The sequence below is a fragment of the Acanthochromis polyacanthus genome, chromosome 12 (assembly GCF_021347895.1).
Source record: "Acanthochromis polyacanthus isolate Apoly-LR-REF ecotype Palm Island chromosome 12, KAUST_Apoly_ChrSc, whole genome shotgun sequence".
Taxonomy (NCBI): Eukaryota; Metazoa; Chordata; class Actinopteri; family Pomacentridae; genus Acanthochromis; species Acanthochromis polyacanthus.
The window spans coordinates 7,144,995-7,167,500 of record NC_067124.1 but is presented as its reverse complement, the minus strand read 5'-3'; the positions used below and the strand labels follow the sequence as shown (position 1 = coordinate 7,167,500).

The 22,506-nt window shown below is 38.6% G+C and overlaps 1 protein-coding gene and 1 long non-coding RNA gene across 2 annotated transcripts; one reads left to right on the top strand and one right to left on the bottom strand.

The window, feature by feature from the left end:
- Positions 1 to 3,691: 3,691 nt before the first annotated feature.
- LOC127536446 (uncharacterized) lies at positions 3,692 to 5,882 on the bottom strand. The gene is made up of 2 exons (XR_007945434.1): positions 5,589 to 5,882; positions 3,692 to 5,262 (listed from the first exon to the last, which is right to left on the bottom strand). It is a non-coding gene; the product is annotated as an uncharacterized LOC127536446 (long non-coding RNA).
- Positions 5,883 to 6,256: 374 nt separating this feature from the next.
- On the top strand, positions 6,257 to 9,282 carry LOC110972290 (uncharacterized). Its single transcript, XM_051956374.1, has 3 exons — positions 6,257 to 6,481; positions 6,562 to 6,633; positions 7,376 to 9,282. The coding sequence occupies exon 3, from the start codon at positions 8,035 to 8,037 to the stop codon at positions 9,280 to 9,282; it is 1,248 nt and encodes a 415-aa protein (XP_051812334.1). The 5' UTR covers positions 6,257 to 6,481; positions 6,562 to 6,633; positions 7,376 to 8,034.
- Positions 9,283 to 22,506: the final 13,224 nt, after the last annotated feature.

The following is a 22,506-nucleotide window of genomic DNA, read 5'->3' as shown; positions in this document are numbered from 1 at the left end:
AGTTAAAGGTTTTTCAAAGAGCAACATTTTGCTTTGGATGACTTCTTTATGAATTGAGTGATGCATAAATTTCAAAACAGAAAATGCATAATGTAGTATTTGTGTGTAGCAGTATATTTTGTTAGGATAATCATATCACATGCGTCCCACCCCGATATAATATTGTTGTTTTAAAGGTTTCTAACAGTCTTTATGGTCTAAAGTGGAGCTGAAACATAATTAAGCCTTTGGGAACTCTATAATGATCCTTCAGCTGTGATGAATATATAAACCCCCGCCTAGAAATTATTCAAGGTGAGTTGCAATTATGGGAAAGACAGAGCAAAGTGGGGAGATTATTTCATCAAGATTCAAGATTTAAGACCTTTTTTTTTTTTTTTACCACAAACACAATTTTACATAGTATAATGTGCAGTGAAATGTATTGTGCACCTGTTCCAAACTGAAACAATAAGAATATTAAGAAAAAATTATATATATATATATATATATATATATACACACACACACACATATACATATACATATGAGACTTTTAAAAATATTCTATGAGAATAAAAATCTGAAAGTGATTTCAAGTTTCTCCTGCTTGAATCTCTGTTTTCAGGATCAATTGTGAGCAAATGTCTCCACCTACTGGATTCAAACTGTTATCCTTCATCTTATCAAATATTGTACATCAACCAGCAATCAGTGGGATACAAACACTGCTGGAAAGTAACTGAGGACATTTACTCAGGTCCTGCACTTGAGTGCACTTTTGAGATACTTTACTCAAGTATTTCCATGTGGTGCTACTTTTCTTCTTTCACTTCACCTTTCAGAGGGAAATATTGTTCTTTCTTCTCAGCTACACCAGCTTTTGAAGGGGAAAATGACACAATGGATAATAAAAGGTTTTAAAATACAACACAAACGTACAAATTTATTCTTGATGGGTTTTTTTTGGACATTTTGATATATTTTTTTAAATTTGGAAATGTGTTTTGAAAAATGTTTAAATATTTTTCTATATTATCTGTATTTTTTTTGCTTTTGATAAGTTTTTGATATTTTGTACTTAAAAAAATAAATATGTTGATGCATTTCAAATTTATTTCTTTTATTTTGTTGAAAATATTGATTTTAAAGTACTTTAATGTTTTGAAAATACTTGAATGTGTTTCGACATTTTTGACTATGTTTTGCATTTTTTAAAAATAGATAATTATTGAATTTTGTCACAGCGCGCTACAGCGTAGAAGATGACACTGGAGACCACCGAGTGATAAAACATCTGCAGCATGTTTCTGCAAACAGTGAAAAATCTGAGCCTCCTGAGAAAGTACAGTTGGCTCTGGCCCTTCGTATAGACAGCATTTGCATTTATGGTCCAGTCCAGTTTATTGCCTATGTGGACACCCAGGTATTTGTAACAGTCCACAATGTCCACCACTGATCCATGTATGGTGACCTGTTCTGGATGAGTCCTCTGTCTCCTGAAGTCCACCACCAGCGCCTTTGTCTTTGAGACATTGAGCTGCAGGTGGTTCAGTCCACGATCCTGTCCTCCACACTCCTTTACTCAGCCTCCTGGCCCCTGCTGATACAGCCCACTACAGAATAGTCGTTCGAAAACTTCTGTAGGTGGCAGGATTGTGACCAGAACCTGATGATAAGATGATGTACAAGCTGTAATTATCATGTAGCACATCAACTTTGTGGACAAATTGTTCACTTGTTTCCTAATATATCCCCCCCACTAAGAGGTACCATGATGAAGTCATCAGAGGAGATTGTAAACCATCTGTTTATCTCGTCTATTTTGTCACCATGCTTTTTTGTAATCTGTCTATTCTATGTATCCATGTGGTTTAAGCTTGATGGATCATATATCATTGACTAGTAACAAAAGTACCAATCATCAATGTACAGCACCAGTTAAAAGCTTGGACAAACTTAACATCCTTTCCATGACCACAAGATATGTCTTCCAACATGGTTGTTTTACAAATGAGAAGCTCCTCACCGCATCAGCTATGGTTAAAGAAGTTGTTGAAGCATATTCACTGCAGTAATTATCCAATGGAAGGCTCTCACCTATTTCCTCAGTTAAATCCAGGTGGGGACTTTTTTTTGGACAGACAGTGTACATTTTCCTCAGTTTTTCTGTTTCTTCATTTGTTTTAGTCACTTCACTGAGATGTTTGGGCCAACAGCAGATCTTGGTACCCAGTATGTTCAATTAGTAAAGCTCATTTTCTTAATGGTTACCAGTTTAACTGACTTCATTTTCACTTTTAGAAGAGTATATATGATAAACCCAAGTGTTTAGACCAGAGATACAGTGAGCACCACAATTAACAACAACAAAAATCAGATTATAGACTCTGAATCAGTAGTTCTAAAGCATATTTTAATTATGCATTAATTAATAATGCATAATAAATAAATATGTCATATTTACAGTTTCAGTTCAATGTTTATTGTAAAATAGATTTAAAACATGCCATGGAGCATTACCATGGAACAATTTTAACTGCTCTATATTCTAATGAAATGATGAGAACTTAATGCAGTAACTATTCAAACATGTATGTTTAAATGATAGGCAGGACTGTTAGCATTAAAGCTAATAAAGTAACAATAATGAAAATAAAAATGATTCCAGTAAAAAAAGTTCACTCTGCATGCAGTATTATACATTCTGCAGTCAACCTGAATAAAGGAATAATAACAAAAAGTGTGCGCTGCATAATTAATATCTGAAATTGCAGTGACTCAGATTTGCTGATTCCATTGTTTCAAATTGTGATTTTGATTACAAAGAAATTGATAGTTTAACCGCAACAGATTTCAACAATAGTTTTCTCCTCTGTGTTTATATAGTTTGTCAGAATCGCTGTAATTTTGCACATTTATAGAATGTATGAGAATAAGCCTCAAACACATAGCTGCTAAATAATAATTTATAATTTACTATCAAGTTATTATCATCAAGTATTGATACCTTTCACATGTCAATTTTATTCACATGTACTTACCATTTTGAATTTTCTGTTTACTTCCTGCAGGAACAATATCAACAGATGCTCCAGTTTCAGCAGTTTTTATCATCACACGACTTCTGCTGTGAGTACAAGTTTATATTTATTTGTAATGTAAGGTGTGTTTACAGCAGACAGGGTAGCCTCAGGGTGTGTGTTGTCTTTAGTCTGCATGGAAACAAGATCAAATGTGGAAGTGCTGCGTCGAGACCTGCTGCAGGTAAACAACACTACAATCCTCATATCTCTTCAGTAAAATAAAAATAAATAATAATAAATAAATGAGAAGCTTCTTCAACTTCTCTAACTTTACTCAGTTTGTGCGTCCATTATCAGACACGGTCGGTTTCAGCACCTTAATGTGGGCTCATTAACAGACAAAAACAACTCATAAACAACTGGGTAATGGGCTGTTCATGTGACATTAATGTATATTGATTAATGAACAACTGACAGACTGAAGACTTAAAAATTCTGAACTCTGGATACCATGAGTTCCATTATCAGACAAAATCTTTTACATTAATGAATGATTTTCAAAGTTCTACTAGCTTGAATTGCTGATCAAAGTTCTGCATTGAAAGGGTTATTTTCACTAATGAAAGCTCAAGGATTGGACATCTTCAGTATCAGAATCTGCATTAATGACAAAACAGGAAGAGAAATAACAGTTAACAAGTCAGGATTTTATGTGTATTAGTTCACGAGACAATCTCAAACAGCCTCAAATTTCAATGTACAAGAAAACACTGTTAAAAGTGGGTCGATGGGCAATATTCCAAAATATATATACAACAGTATATACAACTGCCACATTTATCAAGTATCCTCCCAGTTGAAGAGCAGAGAACCAAAGGGTGCCACTACTTAAACTTTGTTTTAATTTTCAAATGATTCTGTACCTGTGTGGATCAGACTCTTATCAATATGAACTAATTATGAGACAAAGGGGAGGTCAAGGTAAACCCTCCAACAGAACAAACTTAAACCAGCTGCTATGTTTGAAGACATTTTGTTATTTTTTTTGCTATTGTTGTTGATATTGTTTTGTGTCTCCTTGTTGCTTTAATTGAGCTTGGTGCTAGTTCACACAGGCAGAGAGTCAGGGTGTCACGAGGCCATTTCCCGTCCAGTTGTTTCCTACTTAAACAGTCTTTCAGTGGCTTAAACATCCACTTTTGCACAGTGGGTGTCCTGTCAATTCCCTCACACACAATGAATTGAAAAAGCTTTTGCCTTTATGTTCATCACATCTGAAGACATTCTGAACCAAAAATATGTTTGTAACCACTGAGGCTCAAAATCTGCAGTCTTCATGAATTTTATGGCTTCAAACAGCGTTCACAGGGTGAAATATCCACTTTTGCAAAGTGGGGTGTCCTGTCAGTTCGCTCACACAAAATGAATTTAAACAGCTTTTTCCTTCATATTTATGACATGTGAAGACATCGTGAAGCAGAAACCTGTTTGTAAACATTGAAGTTCAAACACTGCAGTCTTCATGATTTTGGCTACTTTATGTAGCCACTTCTCTATTGGATCCTGCAAAATGCTAAACCTTACACTACAGACTGCACATACAGATTAATACAGATACATCACAGAGCAAGGAATACAGTTGTAGAAATGTTGATGTTTTTTCCAAAATGTACATATGATATAGTCAAAATCCTATTCATCCAAAAAGGGTCTAATCACATTTTCCATTCGTCACAAGTCGCTGCCCACCAAGTGTCACCTCATCAAATGGCACTGCAGTAAAGTCACTCATGGATACAACTTGGGCAAGGAAATAAATTCATCTCTGTTCCTCCAGAGAGGTTTGAGCACATAGGAATAAAGATAATTAACAAAATAAAATTTACTGTACCCGGGTACAACTGTAACTTTTTCCTCTTTACTACACAGTAGGTTTTATAAACAAAATAAACAAATTCCAGTTATATTTCCTTTCCCCAAAGAAGCTTCTTAAGTTGTTTAGTCAAGTCAAAAGAAATTAAAAGTCAGTCAGAATTTCTTCCACAGTAGTTCAGTTTCAGTCATTTCAGTTTCTGTTTTCCCATATGTGTTTCTTTTCTTGTGTGGAAATCTTATCTGTCCTCCAATCGAAGTTCAGATCCAGTCCACAGAGCGGCTCTTCCCGTAGTTATGGCAACGACCGGAACACCTCCAACGCCTCGAAAACCGCCCTGTCGCCGTTTCCTCCACTTAGATATCAGGCACAAAAAAAAACAACCTACACGGCATATAATTAGGCTTGTTAAGTCCATATATTCCCTCAATACATTCAACATCAGTAAATTTCCGCTATTTTCTCTCCAGTAACACAATCATAACACAATGCACATGCTCTTAAAAGAAGTACAACATAAAAGACAATTTGCTTATCATAACAGCATTTTAGATTACTTGCACATAAAAACAGTGATAAGCATTTTTCAACATCACTCATTTCTTATTTCTCCGATTGTTTTTTTCCCTTTTACCCGTCAGTCACATCGTTGCAGTGAACAAAAGCTAGCAAAGTTTCAAGCTAACGCTGAGCTAACAGAAGTAACTCACCGGAGAATAGACACATAGACACATCAAATATCCATCTGCTTCCGTCCTTTGATAACAGGCGTAGCTTCAAAAATATCAACTTTTGAACCAAAAGAACAAAAAATAGTGAATTTCGTCGACTTATTCAGTTTCCTCACACAGAAAACAATGAGCTTTTCTCGCTTCTTGTAACGTTCGTCTCATTTTTCTTCTCCTACTTCCTGTTTCTCTCCCGTCCGCCACAGTCCTCCCAGACTCATCAGGGAGCGACAGGCGCCACCTTGTGGTGGATATAACACCATTACAAGCAAAAGCACAACTCCTGAACAATTAAAATGTGTGTTACATTTATGGTAGGGTGACCATATTCTGTTTCTCTGAAAAGAGGACACACTTCCAGCTCGCGCGCGAAAAATTTTCAGTCCCCCCCATTTTTAGGGGTTTTCCATGGGTCAGGGGGCTTTGTGCTTCAAACTCGGTTAAACAGATATTCTGAATTCCCCAGAAAAGAACACTATACCTGGATATACAGAAAATAGCCCAAAACACTCACAAACAGTTGTTTTATAAATAATATATTTATTAATTTAAAGCAATTCTCCTAAACAATATAATCAGTCACATACAAATATGGTATGCTCTAGTCTTTAATAGTTATTGACTCAAGTTGTGTAGGAACACATTGTAACCCACCTAAAAACGGGTTAACTAATTGCCTTTATTGATTTTCACTCATAATTTGTTCATATTTCACATTTTGGGTAATATCCATTTTTATTTTGAAAACCGGAAGTTTATTTTGTAAAGAAACCGGAAGTAGTGCTCCATAACGCTCACTCTCGCTTAACATCGCTAATACGGACCGAGCACATGCTTCTGCTTTCTCCCGTGTGGGTATAAAACGAGGGAAAAAGGTGTGCAAACCTAATTCTTTTTACTGACACTTTAAAATTTGTTTAGTTCATGCTGTAAACATATGCAAATGTAATTTTAGAATGTCCGAGAACCATCAAGGAAGCATGTAACTTGTCCTGGCTTCTCTGGTGGAAAAAAAACTCCTTCCTTGGTAAGCTAGTTCTGGAAAGTTTCCCAGTGATTGTGTGTGTGGAAAACACCACGAGGTGTTTGAGGCTAAGCTAGCTGCCTTTACAGATATCTTTGCACATTTTATGTTATATCTGAGGAGTGTAATTTCATAAAAAGCATGTATTTTATTATTTGCGAAGAGAATTCATAAACATTTGGCATATTCAACTAAAGTAAGCATTTTGTATGACTTTAACATGGTGAAGTGCATGGTCGTTTTCTATGAGTTAAAGGTACACAAAATAAAAAAAGAGAAAAATTCATTTTAAGTAATCTAAAGTGGTTAAAAGCAGCAATGCTGTAATTTAAGTTAAGGTTTTTCATTTAAAACACTGTAATTCATGTATTCTCATTTAAAATGTAAATGCAATGTCAAAAAGAGAGAAAATCTATATTTTTCACATGGAAAATGTGAGTCATACACATTGCCTTAAAAAAAAAAAGTATCATTCCTAAGTTTGTGAGTACATGTGTAAAATGTTACATGATTGCACATTATTTTACACGATTTGCAGTTCATTGTAATTGCTAATGGTTAAAATGCTATATTTTAACTGTGTGAAATTATTTTTGGGAAAGTTATAATTGTTCTCATTCTGTCAACAATGGTAATTTATTTTCCTATTGGAAAAGAGAGTTTTCAAGGTTGTACAACGTCCATTTAAGTGTAGTTAATTTTATTTCGTATAGTATCCTAGACTATAAACCTGTTCTTTATACAGGTCAGGTCTTTTTGCGATGTCCAAAAGACTTCTGAAGATCCGGTCCTCCAACAAGGTGGGCCAGAGATCCATTTGAAGGCGAGGCTCCCATGACAAATTGTGAAGTCAACCACCACAGCTCTCAACAATCGGATCCCGTGGTAGGATAGTGCCAATCTTGCTGAAAGGCACCAACAAGATCTCAATCCGGATATTTACCCAATATCCATGACTTTTGACTATTCCCCCTGACTTTATGACTGAACTGATCTTGGATCTATAAAGAACATTTTCCGCAAGGAACTAATTGGAAAACAAAAGGACTGTTTGAAAGAGACAATTTATTTTATTTTATTTTTTATTTTTATTTTATTTTTGGGCCCAGGTTATGTGCGCACCATTTCATGTTGTAAACTGTTGCCATGTTTGTAAACCAAATATTTTCTAAACCAAAAGAAAAAACTAAAGTTTACAATTTTCACAAATTTAAACCAGTGTCGCCCTGTTATTGCTTTAGCTCACGGCTCACCGGTTCTACGGACCTAGGCGTGTACATACTCTGAAGAGGGTTACACGGTAAAACGTGGCGAGCCAGCCAGGAGCTGTGATTAAAGTAATAACCCAGAGGCCTTTCCGATCAGAAATTTCCTTTAAGTGTGAATTGGCACATTTCTACCAACATGGATGTGATCGAGACAGAAGGTATAAAGGTTCCCAATGCTCTCATTGTATCAGGTTTGACACATACTGAAGTTGACGAGGAAATTTATGAGTTTTTAAAGCAATTTGGGTCTATTGACAGAGTTGTGAAGGTTTCAGAAAAAAACTCTGAGTTTTATGGTAAAGCTTTTGTAGAATATGCATCTGGTGCTGCTATGGAGGCATTTGAGAAAGGTTTACCAATTGATAAACTTTGTGAATCAGATAAGAGAGTTGTTTTCCATATTGAAGCCCGAGCTAAGGTATACTCAAATGAAAAGGGTACTGATCTAACCAAAACCTTTCTAACAGACCTGCAAAATATTGCCAAACTCAGTGGGAGATCTTTTGAACATCTGCTGCATGACGAACTCTCGAGAATCACTGGACTAATAAAAGAACAAAGTGGTACAGGTGTACTTCAGGTTTCAGTCGTGAGATCTGCGGAAACAGCTTCAAGCCCGGTTTCTCCTGATGCTACTCTAACAGACTCTGGCACTGATGGTCAAAATCTCAGTCTTGACCCATCTAACTTGACTTCCAGACCTCCAGAAAAAGCTTTGCCAACTCAGGTGGGGTCAGTAACTTCATTCTTTCCATATGCTGACGACCTTAACCCACCTGAAGTGCAGCGCGTAGTGGTCGAACACATTGTCAAAAGTTCAGACTTCTCTTCTCAGATACACGCACCAGCCAAACTCAGACCCTTTTCTGGCAAAAGTCCTTGCCCAAACTTTGAGGTCGATTACGAAACTTGGAGAAGCAGTATTGAATGTCATTTGGCTGATCCTTCTGTTTCCAGTGCACAGCTGGTGAGGCGGATTGTTGACAGTCTACTTCCCCCTGCTGCTACTGTAGTCAAGTCGCTAGGTCCTCATGCAAATCCAAAAGCTTTTATAGACCTGCTTGATTCAGCTTATGCAACAGTGGAAGATGGGGATGAGCTTTTTGCCCAGTTTCTCAATGTCAATCAGAACTCGGGCGAGAAACCTTCTAACTATCTTCAAAGACTCCAAACCTTTCTGAATCGAATTGTAAAAATAAAAACCATTGCTCCCCAAGATTCTGACAAGCAGCTCTTAAAGCAATTCTGTAGGGGCTGCTGGAACAATGTGCTGATTAACAACCTTCAGCTTGAGAAACGTAAAGATAATCCGCCCACTTTTCCAGAGTTTTTACTCCTTTTGCGAGTAGAGGAAGACAAACAAACTGCAAAGCAAACAGGATGAAACAACATTTGGGTTTCAAAAACCAAAAGGTCAAGTTACTGCTCAAGTGCATGAGGCATTTCTGGAGGATGCCTTTGAGTCACCTCAGTCTTTCTCTCCCAACCACAAGCTATGAAACAACTTCAAAAGCAAATTGTTGAACTGCAAGCTCAAATCGCTGCTCTCTCGAGTCCTAAACAACAGACATCAGCTGCAACAAACCTGCAAAGAAAAGAGAAAAGGAGAAGCATAAAGAGAAACCAGCTAACAGAAAGACAACACCTCCAAAACTTAACTCAGAAGCCACAACTGAAACAGTTAAACCAAAGCCAAAGCCATGGTACTGTTTCCGTTGTGGTGAGGATGGGCATATTGCCACAAGTTGTAATGATCCTCGAAATCCTACTTTAGTTTCAGCAAAAAGAACCCTTCTAAAGAAAAACAGCAAGCTTGGGAAAAAAGATAATCCAACACCTGACAAACATTTAAACTAGACATGTTTCTATTGAGGGACAAATGGAAAACAAATCAACCTGAAAGTCACATGACTGAACCAAGAACCAAACCGAGAGCCAAATTAAAAGAACACAGAGTGACAAAAAACCGAAACCTTACCTAAAGGTCTTGTTGGTAGCAAGAGCACTGCTAATGTTAAAGTTAACGGGCTTGAGTGCAATTCATTACTTGATACTGGGTCTCAGGTAACGACTATGTCACTGTCATTTTATAACCGTTACCTTTCAGATCAGACCATTCACCCAGTTGCAGACTTCTTAGAGATTGAAGGAGCGAACGGTCAGTCTGTACCGTACCTAGGGTATGTTAAAGTTACACTCCAGTTTCCAAAAGAGTTCATCGACACTCAGCCTGAACTTGAGACTCTTGCCCTCATAGTACCAGATGTTCGTTCCAATAGTCTCACACCATTGTTAGTTGGAACTAATACTCTCGATCCTCTTTACGAACAGTTTCTGTGGTGGCAACTCGTTTCCAAGTAGTGGTTTACTCTGGCTACCACCAGTCCTGAAAACCTTGCAGTCAGACACAAACGGAGTCAAGATGGCCGAACTTGGCCTTGTCAATCTGAGCAACACAGAACCATGCATCATCCCTGCTGGTGAAAAAGTGATGCTAGAGGGATATGCTCAATATTGAAATGTAAACAATGATGAATGTGTACTTACTTGAGCAACCTACCTTCGTCCTTACCTGGGGGAATTTTTGTTGAATGTTGTCTTTATAAATGTCCCTAGAGACTCTCCTTACAAGTACTGTGGGTGGTAAAGAATGAAACCGGATTCGAGACATTTGTCCTACTGTTTAGTGTGTGTGATTGGTGAACTTAGTGCTGTTAAAGAAATACTTCCAACTCAGAATATTGCTAGTTGCAATAGTCAGCAAGAGTCCACTAGCCAAACAAACAAACAGCAAAGTTCTAACCTAAACTTTGACTTTGGAGAATCACTCCCTGAGGAGTGGAAAGCACGTATGACAGACAAGTTGACCACGTTTTCTGACATATTCTCACATCACGATCTCGACTACGGACATGCAACAAAAGTGAAGCATTCCATCAAACTTAAGGATGAGACGCCTTTCAAACAACGCCCACGTCCCATTCATCCTCAAGATTATGACGCGGTGAGGCATCATTTGCAGTCTCTCCTGGAAGCGGGTATCATACGCGAATCTCAGTCTCCCTTTGCATCTCAATAGTCGTAGTCAAAAAGAAAAACGGTGATGTGAGATTATGTGTAGATTACCGGCGACTGAACATGCAAACGGTCAAAGATGCTTATGCATTGCCGAATCTTGAGGAATCCTTTTCAGCCTGAGCGGTTCTCAATGGTTTTCAGTAATGGACCTGAAAAGCGGTTACTACCAAATTGAGATGACAGAAAGTGACAAAGAAAAAACTGCGTTCGTGTGCCCCTTGGGATTTTGGGAATGGAACCGCATGCCGCAGGGAATCACGAACGCGCCCAGCACTTTTCAGCGCTTAATGGAAAAGTGCATGGGGGACATCAATTTGCGCGAAGTGCTCGTGTTTCTAGACGATATTATTGTCTTTTCAAAAACACTTGAGGAACACGAAACTCGTCTAACAAACGTCCTTTCCCGCTTGCGAGAGAATGGTTTAAAGTTATCTCCTGAAAAGTGCCGTTTCTTTCAGACTTCAGTCCGTTACTTGGGCCATATAGTATCGCGAAATGGAGTTGAGACCGATCCCCAAAAGACGGAAGCTCTTAAGACCTGGCCAAGACCTCAGACCTTGAAAGACCTTAGGTCATTTCTCGGGTTCTCAGGGTACTATAGAAGGTTCGTGGAGGGGTATTCTAAAATAGTAAAGCCCTTAACCAACCTCACAGCTGGGTACCCTCCCGTACGTAAAGGCGCTAAAGTCACCACCTTAGCCGCGAAGTACTATAACCCCAAAGAGCCTTTTGGAGAAAGGTGGACCCAAGCATGTCAAGATGCGTTCGATCAGATCATTGAAAAGTTAACGTCTGCACCAGTGTTAGGGTTTGCAAATCCCAACTTGCCTTATGTTGTTCATACTGACGCGAGTACAACAGGCCTAGGCGCGGCGTTATACCAAGAACAAGATGGCCAGACTCGTGTCTTTGCTTATGCGAGTCGGGGTCTCTCGCAGTGTGAAGCCCGCTATCCAGCCCATAAGCTGGAATTTTTAGCTTTAAAATGGGCTATCACAGAAAAATTCCATGACTATTTATATGGAAATGTTTTCATAGTCATTACCGATAACAACCCCTTGCGCTACGTTCTAACCAAAGCTAAACTAGATGCTACTAGTTATCGCTGGTTAGCAGCTTTGTCTACGTTCACTTTCGACATCAAATATCGCGCAGGCAAGCAAAATCAAGATGCCGATGGCTTGTCAAGGAGGCCACATGGTGAACAAATCAGCGACAGTGCATCTCAAGAAGAGAGTCAAAGAATCCATGACTTTACTTCATACCATCTGGCACCGGTGAACGTCGTGCAAGCCACATGTCAACTCCACACAGTATTTCAAACCGTCTCTGAAATGCCCTTGTGTTACATTGAGTCTCTCGCCGTGCATCCAGATGCTATTCCCTCAGTTTTCGCAGACGATGAAACTCTTAGTGGTCATTCCACAGTCCCTAAGTACAGTGAGGAAGAGATAGCTGCACTACAACGAGCAGATCCGGCAATCGGCGTTGTTATACAGTCATGTGAGTCAGGAACACCTGTCTCTGCTGGTATCGACTGCCCTGAACTCCAGCTCATGATCAAAGAAATGAGTCGATTCGAAATGGAGACAGTTTGCTGTATCGGAAGAGACAATGTGAAAACAAAACCGTTTACCAGCTTGTCCTTCCCAAAACCTTAAGAAACCCTGTACTCTACAGTTTACATGACGAAATGGGCCATTTAGGAGCCGAAGAACTCTTGAACTAACCAGATCTCGCTTTTATTGGCCAAAGATGTCTCTTGATGTCGAGTCCAAGATCAAAAACTGTCCAAGGTGCGTTAAAAGGAAAAAGCAACCTGATAAAGCTGCACCATTGGTCAACATACAGACAAGTCGCCCGATGGAACTTGTCTGTATGGACTTTTTGTCCATCGAACCCGACAGTCATAATTTCAAGGACGTTCTGGTCATAACGACCACTTTACCAAATATGCAACTGCCATTCCAACTCGAGACCAAAAAGCCCTAACTGTAGCCAAATGCCTTTGGGAACAGTTCTTTGTCCATTACGGCTTCCCCGAACGTCTTCATAGCGACCAAGGCCGTGACTTTGAGTCACAAGTCATCAAAGAATTGTGCTCCTTGGTCGGTACGAAGAAAGTGAGAACGAGCCCCTACCATCCCCGTGGTAACCCCGTTGAGCGGTATAACCGTACGTTGCTCGGTATGTTGGGTACGCTCAAGGACAAAGAGAAAACTAGGTGGCGTGAATATGTCCGACCGCTCACTCATGCGTATAATTGCACAAGGAGTGACGTCACCGGGTTTTCACCCTACGAGTTAATGTTCGGGCGCCAGGCCAGACTGCCAATAGATATAGCATTTGGTCTACCAGTTAAGAAAGATCTGGGCATGTCTCACTCGCAGTATGTGAGAAATCTCAAGGCATATTTGAAAGAAAGTTATCAGTTAGCCTCAGCTAATGCAAAGAAAATTGCTGACAAAAACAAACGCAGATTTGACTTGCGAGTAAGGGAGTCAACACTTGACATAGGCGACAGAGTGCTAGTGCGCAATCTCCGTTTCGTGGCAAGCATAAACTCGCCGATCGGTGGGAATCCACTATTTATGTCGTCCAAAAGAAAGCTGGAGATATGCTGTGTATACCATCTGTCCTGAGGGTCAGAAAGGACCTTCCGCACACTCCATCGTGATTTATTGCTCCCTTGCGGATTTCTATCGGAGGATAATTGAGGAAATTCAAACCCAAACAAGCCTCAAAACAAAACAAGGCAAGCTCCCAATCTCCAGAAGAATATCCTCGATTCTGACAATGAAGATGACAATCTGAGTTTTCTATCCAACAATAATCGATACAACCAAGAATCATTCAACCAAACAGTGTGAATCAAATGCGAATGCCACAAATGAGCATGAACAGACGTTGAGCAGACAGACAACTTACCTCCTGAACTCTTGATCAACCTGTGGAAAAAGAAAGGACAAACCAAAATGGAAACTTACCGGATGAGACACAAAATGAAACCTGAATGTACCTTTACTGGATGTGACTGAGTTGAACCTGAAATGAAAAAGAAAGCGAAACTCCTGGAATGGAACATGAAATGAACAATTCCTCTCAAAATAAATTTCCAGAGAGAGATGAACAAGTTAAAGAAACTGGACAAGACAATCTGCAGAAATGGACAATACTAGCAAGCTGATCTTGATATCCCTGATCATCAGACTGCTGATCAAACACGCAGGTCTGAACGGTTGAGAAAGCCACCTTCCAAATTTACATACCCACAGCTTGGCAAACCCTTGATCTCATTTGCACAAACTATACTTGATGGGTTTAACAAAGTTTTAGTTGAAACATTTGAAGGTGCAAAGATAGAAGTCCTGTAAGAACATGAAGGGACTCATGTTAATTTAGAAGGGGAGGATGTAACCCACCTAAAAACGGGTTAACTAATTGCTTTATTGATTTTCACTCATAATTTGTTCATATTTCACATTTTGGGTAATATCCATTTTTATTTTGAAAACCGGAAGTTTATTTTGTAAAGAAACCGGAAGTAGTGATCCATAACGCTCACTCTCGCTTAACATCGCTAATACGGACCACATGCTTCTGCTTTCTCCGTGTGGTATAAAACGAGGAAACAAGGGTGCAAACCTAATTCTTTTTACTCTTAAAATTTGTTTTAGTTCATGCTGTTAAACCTATGCAAATGTAATTTTAGAATGTCCGAGAACCATCAAGGAAGCATGTAACTTGTCCTGGCTTCTCTGGTGGAAAAAAAACTCCTTCCTTGGTAAGCTAGTTCTGGAAAGTTTCCAGTGATTGTGTGTGTGGAAAACACCACGAGGTGTTTGAGGCTAAGCTAGCTGCCTTTACAGATATCTTTGCACATTTTATGTTATATCTGAGGAGTGTAATTTCATAAAAAGCATGTATTTATTATTTGCGAAGAGAATTCATAAACATTTGGCATATTCAACTAAAGTAAGCATTTTGTATGACTTTAACTGGTGAAGTGCATGGTCGTTTTCTATGAGTTAAAGGTACACAAATAAAAAAAGAGAAAAATTCATTTTAAGTAATCTAAAGTGGTTAAAAGCAGCAATGCTGTAAATTTAAGTTAAGGTTTTTCATTTAAAACACTGTAATTCATGTATTCTCATTTAAAATGTAAATGCAATGTCAAAAAGAGAGAAAATCTATATTTTTCACATGGAAAATGTGAGTCATACACATTGCCTTTAAAAAAAAAGTATCATTCCTAAGTTTGTGAGTACATGTGTAAAATGTTACATGATTGCACATTATTTTACACGATTGCAGTTCATTGTAATTGCTAATGGTTAAAATGCTATATTTTAACTGTGTGAAATTATTTTTGGGAAAGTTATAATTGTTCTCATTCTGTCCAACAATGGTTAATTTTTCCTATTGGGAAAAGAGAGTTTTCAAGGTTGTACAACGTCCATTAAGTGAGTTAATTTTATTCGCTATAGTATCCTAGGACTATAAACCTGTTCTTAATACAGGTCAGGTCTTTTGGCCGATGTCCAAAAGACTTCTGAAGCATCCGGTCCTCCAACCAAGGTGGGCCAGAGATCCATTTTGATGGCGAGCCGCCCATGACAAATTGTGAAGTCAACCACCACAGCTCTCAACATCGGATCCCGTGGCTAGGATAGTGCCAATCTTGCTGAAAGGCACCAACAAGATCTCAATCCGGATATTTACCCAATATCCATAGACTTTTGACTATTTCCCTCCTGACTTATGATTGAACTGATCTTGGATCTATAAAGAACATTTTCCGCAAGGAACTAATTGGAAAACAAAAGGACTGTTTGAAAGAGACAATTATTTTATTTTATTTTTTATTTTTATTTTATTTTGGGCCCAGGTTATGTGCGCACCATTTCATGTTGTAAACTGTTGCCATGTTTGTAAACCAAATATTTCTAACTCAAAGAAAAAAACTAAAGTTTACAATTTTCAACAATTTAAAACCAGTGTCGCCCTGTTATTGCTTTAGCTCACGGCTCACCGGTTCTACGGACCTAGGCGTGTACATACTCTGATGTTTAACAAAATAAGGAAATAATCATCTCTCTTAAGTCTGACACTTACACCTTATTTAGGAAAAGTGAGGTAGAGTACCATTCTTCAAAATAACCTCCCAATTATCAATTATGTAAAAATAGAAATAATGCCTCAAAATATTAAACAAAAAGAAAAAAAGAGAGGTAGCCTATTCTTCAATGTTCAGTTAGCCCATTCTTCAAAATAATGTGTCTAATGGCAAATGAAAAAAATATAGAAATAATGCCTCAAGTCAACAGTCCTTTTTTTCCTTCTTTTTCCTTTGTTATTAGCTACAGAGAAGTCCTAGCTTTGCAGACTGTACATTCTGCCTCCATTTGACACGACCCGGACGAAAACAGGGTACTTTTTTCGCATTTCATCAGTGAAATGACATTTGCGTTCGGTATTTTCTTTCGGTTCGAGTGTTCTCGCAGTGTGCCTACCTGCCTGTCAGCCTGCGAGGAGTGAGTGTGGAGCGTTCGGGGTTCGGCTCAACTCCGCTCTCAGAGCGTGTTTCCAAAAGAACCATTCAACGTGAATGGTAACGGCTCATTAATATTTATGTCCGTCGGATTACCAGCCAATCACGAAGCGCGTTCATCAGCCGGCTCATTAATATTTATGTCCGGCTCATTAATATTTATGATAAGGGAAGTGCCGTATCCGTAGGCACGGGCTACGGGTACGGGTCCGTATCTGTAGACACTACCATGATGGATAAATACACTGGTCTGTGACGCGCTCAAGCTAGGCAAGATCAAAAACCCGGACATTTGAAGGACTTTATAAACCCCCGGCCGGACAGCCCGGACAGCCTCTCAAAGAGGACATGTCCGGGCAAAAGAGGATGTATGGTCACCCTAATTTATGGGTGCTACATCATGTAGAATAAAACATGTAAGAAGCATAATTTAAAACCCTAATGAACCTGAATTATATTCTTGTATACCTAAAAAGGCTCACCTGTATTAAAGTGTGGGGAACAAACTACCACAGAACTTCCAACACATCTTGTACCACAAGTCATGACAAACTGTGGTCATGTGTCTCCTTCAGCCTCCCACAGAAAAGAGTCAGCACCTCCCATTCACCTAACCTACTTCATCACTTCCTCTCCCAGTCCGGAGCAAACGAAGGAGGACCACCAGGTGCCATTATAATTCTTAATATCAACACTATTATTAATTTGTGTACTATGAATAATATGAATGAAGCCACCGTGTTCCCACCACTCACAGAATCCTTCATGTTTTTGTTATTTTTTGCCACTAGCAATCACACTGAGTGAATCAGTGGTGAAACACTGGGTGCTATGTTCTAAAGGTCAACCACAGCTTGTTTGAATGATAAGAACTGGGATTCAAGGAACATCTATAGTTTAATATAAGTTTACTACTTGAGTTTCCTTTTTTCCTCTCTGTTCATTTTTTTTGCTGATTAAACAGCTGCATGTTTTTTGCTTGTTTGTTTCTTCTTGTATTAGCTTACAAACTATATGCCGTACTTTACATGGCATTCTAAAGAGCTGAAACAATTAGGAGATTCATCAGTAGGACAATCACCAGGAACTTGTGATGGCTATTTTTCACTGCTTTCTGACACAACAAATGAATATTTAAGAACATAATCAATACAATGATTGATAATGTCAGACGCTGTTAGTTCCATCTCAACTTTCAATACCAAGCAACTCTGTAGAGGTTTTAAATGTGCATGTGACTTTCAATGGTTGCATTAAAAGCTGTTCAAGATTGGCTACAGTTGTCACTCACAAACTGATTGACAGGTCTTTTAATATAAGGACTGAAGCACCAGACAACAGCAAATCCAAGTCATTAAAATTTCCTAATGAGGTCAGTTCTGAATATGTCCAGTCAAACTGGATTTTTTTTTTTTTAGAGTCACAAAAAATCAATTATTAAATGATTTTTTTCAAGTAAGAAATTGGTAGAAAAATACTCATTGTTATTTTGCAGTAGCTCAGTGGCATGGCCTACAGTTAAACCACAGCAGGGAGAGTTGCATCCAACAGACCCATTATATTTCCTCCATTTGATGGCAGTATGGAGCTGAGATTCAAACATCCACGTCTCTGTACCTGGAAGGGCAGTCCGTCACCAGAGATCAGTAGTAATCTAATAAACTCTGCCCTGCTCACTTTTCTCTCTCTTTTAGAGGTCAGGACGGATCCATACAAACTCTGTTTTCACCTGCCTCCCTTATGGCTCTGTCTCTCATAACCTCACACACACTGGTCTGACACTCACAGTGTCAAGGATACATGCAGGAAAAGAGACATCATATGGACTGCTCTGTTTTGCTGACTGTCCTGTATACAGCCTCATTCCAGTTTATGCTTCAAATGTCAACCCATCATACACAGCAAGCGCAGCACTCCACACTGATACAGTCCAACCTTGTCTGCATATATTTTTTTAAATAAATCTAAAAAAAAGCTTGTGTGTAAAATGCAGTATAAAAACAACAAAGCTGAAAAATCTCTATGTTTTATTGATTTATTTTTTAAATACAAGACTTTGGCCATGTCTAAATAAGAAAAATGTAAACAAACAAATGGAAAATGCATGAATTTCATTTAATTTCCCCAGTTTTAGTTTCCCGAGATCATACAAGCTAGCACATGGGCACACTGGTAAGGGTGCACACAGTACACCTAAGTTCTACAAAAATTTGTTGTGTTTCACATTAATTTGCATTAAAGTGACAGGGAAGGGAACACATTTCCTGCTATAGCATAAAGTCCAGTCTGATCCAGCTCAACCTGCAAGTCCCAGTTCACATCTGTGTGACGATGACCTAGCAGATGGCTCGTTTTGACCAACAGAGGGAAACTCACTGTGTTTGGACATAGAGATGCTACAGCATTCTATCATCATAATGCAGATTACTAGATGAGCGACATATCCTAATATTTAGGATTAAATATGGCAAAATGTCACCGAGTGAAATTCCCCTCAAGACTACTGAGGCTGCAGGTGACGACCTCCTGAAGCTGGTTAGGGAATGAAGAGAGTGCAAAATGGTTATTAATGCAAAAGGAGGCTGCTTTGGAGAATTTAAAATGTCAAACAGATTTTGCAAACATACTTACAGTATGTGTGGGATTTCATAGTTTTAAGGTCTTTGATTTAGTTTTTGATATTTTTAATGCAGAAAATCATAAAAATGCAGTACAATTTAAAGATACTTTGATAGTTGCAGTTAAGTTGAATTCTAAGGGTATTCATATTTCACTTTCATAGTTGAATGACAGATTTACATTGGTCATAATCAAAGTAGCAGATGGAGATATCCTAAATTATTGTCACTATTATTAGGAAAACTCAAAACACTTTTCTTGTAATGGCACCATTTCATCCCCCTGCATACCTCTACTCATCTCCTGAAGATAAACCCAGATGACATCATCAGGTTTATTTTTCAAACATGCCAAAGTTATTCAAGAGTGAAACTATGGAGGACTCCCTATTACTAGTTTAGTTCCCCTATAAGTAAATTTGAAATATACAACATCCACGATGAGCAGAAAAAAAGTCTGTTATGTTTCAGTAGGCTCCCTCACTCTTTGTGCATGCAAACTAACATCCTATTTCAGTCAGGTCAGCTGAGGACATGCGTGCCCAAGATTTCCTGCTGGCTCCACGCAAATGTGAATTTGATCAAACAAAATAAGCACACAGTTCTGCAAGACTTTCCAATGTTTTGGAAAGGAATAGACCTAATTCTCCATCCATCCATTATCTATACACCGCTTTATGCTCATTAGGATCCCAGGGTGCTGGAGCCTATCCCAGCTGACTGAGGGCGAAGGCAGGGGACACCCTGGACAGGTAACAGTCTATCCCGGGGCTACATACACACGTGGACAAAATTGTTGGTACCCCTCAGTTAAAGAAGGAAAAACCCACAATTCTCACTGAAATCACTTGAAACTCACAAAAGTAACAATAAATAAAAATTTATTGAAAATTAAATAATCAAAATCAGCCATCACTTTTGAATTGTTGATTAACATAATTATTTTAAAAAACAAACTAATGAAATAGGGCTGGACAAAAATGATGGTACCCATAACTTAATATTTTGTTGCACAACCTTTTGAGGCAATCACTGCAATTAAACGATTTCTGTATTTGTCAATGAGCGTTCTGCAGCTGTCAACAGGTATTTTGGCCCACTCCTCATGAGCAAACAGCTCCAGTTGTCTCAGGTTTGATAGGTGTCTTCTCCAAATGGCATGTTTCAGCTCCTTCCACATATGTTCAATGGGATTCAGATCTGGGCTCATAGAAGGCCACTTTAGAATAGTCCAACGCTTTTCTCTCAGCCATTCTTGGGTGTTTTTGGCTGTGTGTTTTGGATCGTTGTCCCGTTGGAAGACCCATGACCTGCGACTGAGACCAAGCTTTCTGACACGAGGCAGCACATTTCTCTCCAGAATGCCTTGATAGTCTTCAGATTTCATCGTACCTTGCACACTTTCAAGACACCCTGTGCCAGATGCAGCAAAGCAGCCCCAAAACATTACTGAGCCTCCTCCATGTTTCACCGTAGGGACAGTGTTCTTTTCTTCGTATGCTTGGTTTTTGAGTCTATGAACATAGAGTTGATGTGCCTTACCAAAAAGCTCCAGTTTGGTCTCATCTGTCCAAAGGACATTCTCCCAGAAGCTTTGTGGCTTGTCAACATGCATTTTTGCAAATTCCAGTCTGGCTTTTTTATGAGTTTTTTCAGCAGTGGTGTCCTCCTTGGTCATCTCCCATGAAGTCCACTTTGGCTCAAACAACGACGAATGGTGCGATCTGACACTGATGTACCTTGGCCTTGGAGTTCACCTTTAATTTCTTTGGAGGTTGCTCTGGGCTCTTTGGATACAATTCCAACGATCCGTCTCTTCAATTTGTCATCAATTTTCCTCTTGCGGCCACGTCCAGGGAGGTTGGCTACTGTCCCGTGGGCCTTGAACTTCTGAATAATATGAGCCACTGTTGTCACAGGAACTTCAAGCTGTTTAGAGATGGTCTTATAGCCTTTACCTTTAAGATGTTTGTCTATAATTTTTTTTCGGATGTCCTGGGACAATTCTCTCCTTCGCTTTCTGTTGTCCATGTTCAGTGTGGTACACACCTTTTCACCAAACAGCAGGGTGACTACTTGTCTCCCTTTAAATAGGCAGACTGACTGATTATGAGTTTGGAAACACCTGTGATGTCAATTAAATGACACACCTGAGTTAATCATGTCACTCTGGTCAAATAGTTTTCAATCTTTTATAGAGGTACCATCATTTTTGTCCAGGCCTGTTTCATTAGTTTGTTTTTTTAAATAATTATGTTAATCAACAATTCAAAAGTAATGGCTGTTTTTGATTATTTAATTTTCAATAAATTTTTATTTATTGTTACTTTTGTGAGTTTCAAGTGATTTCAGTGAGAATTGTGGGTTTTCCTTCTTTAACTGAGGGGTACCAACAATTTTGTCCACGTGTGTATACAGACAAACAATCACACTCACATTCACACCTATGGGCAATTCAGAATTATAAATTAACCTCAGCTTGTTTTTGTATTGTGAGAGGAAGATGGTGTATCAGGAAAAAACCCACACATGCACAGGGAGAACATGCAAACTCCATGCAGAAAGATCCAGGCTGGGACATGAACAAGGATCTTCAAGCTTCAAGGCAACAGTGCTAACCACTTATCTACTGCGCAGCCCCTAGACCAAATTCTGATCATTTAAAAAAATAAAACATAATCTTGGCGGTTTGTTATACAAACAAAATGTGGTTAGTACTTCTTAGCAGCTCCTTTTCCAAAGATTGTCTGTGGGTAACCATGTTTTTGGCCGGTGTGGATCACATAATTAACACAGTTGAGCCACTATGCCAGCAAAATACAGCAGATTTCCTTGATATCTGCCACACTGCCAGAGAAAACAGCAAAAAAAACAAACAAAAACAAACAAGCAAAAAAAACAACAACAAACAAACAGGAGAACAAATGAACAGAAGACACCACTAAAACAAAAATTAACTCTTTGGCAGGAAAAAAATGAAGATACTCTAGAAAGTACCACACAAAAGTGAACAACATTCTAGCAGTAACAGGTACCATGATAAGTGGTGAAATGTTGAATTTCTTAGCTTCAGTTCATATGTGAATATCTGTGGTGCAATTTTCTTAAACTTTCACAGAAATACATCTTATCTTAAAAATTGCAACAGTGCTGAAGCATTAAGGACTGATATTTTGCTTGATTTGACCTTTAATGCAAAGAAAGTAACAGTGGTGATCGTTGATCAGTTTTAAATGCAAATGTACAATGTATGCAAATGATAAAGTTCTCCTGACATTTCATTTGCTATGAATCAGACATAAATGTCTTCTTCACTTAACTGGTGTCATTTCTGTTGTTTTATTGACAAATGAGTTAAGAA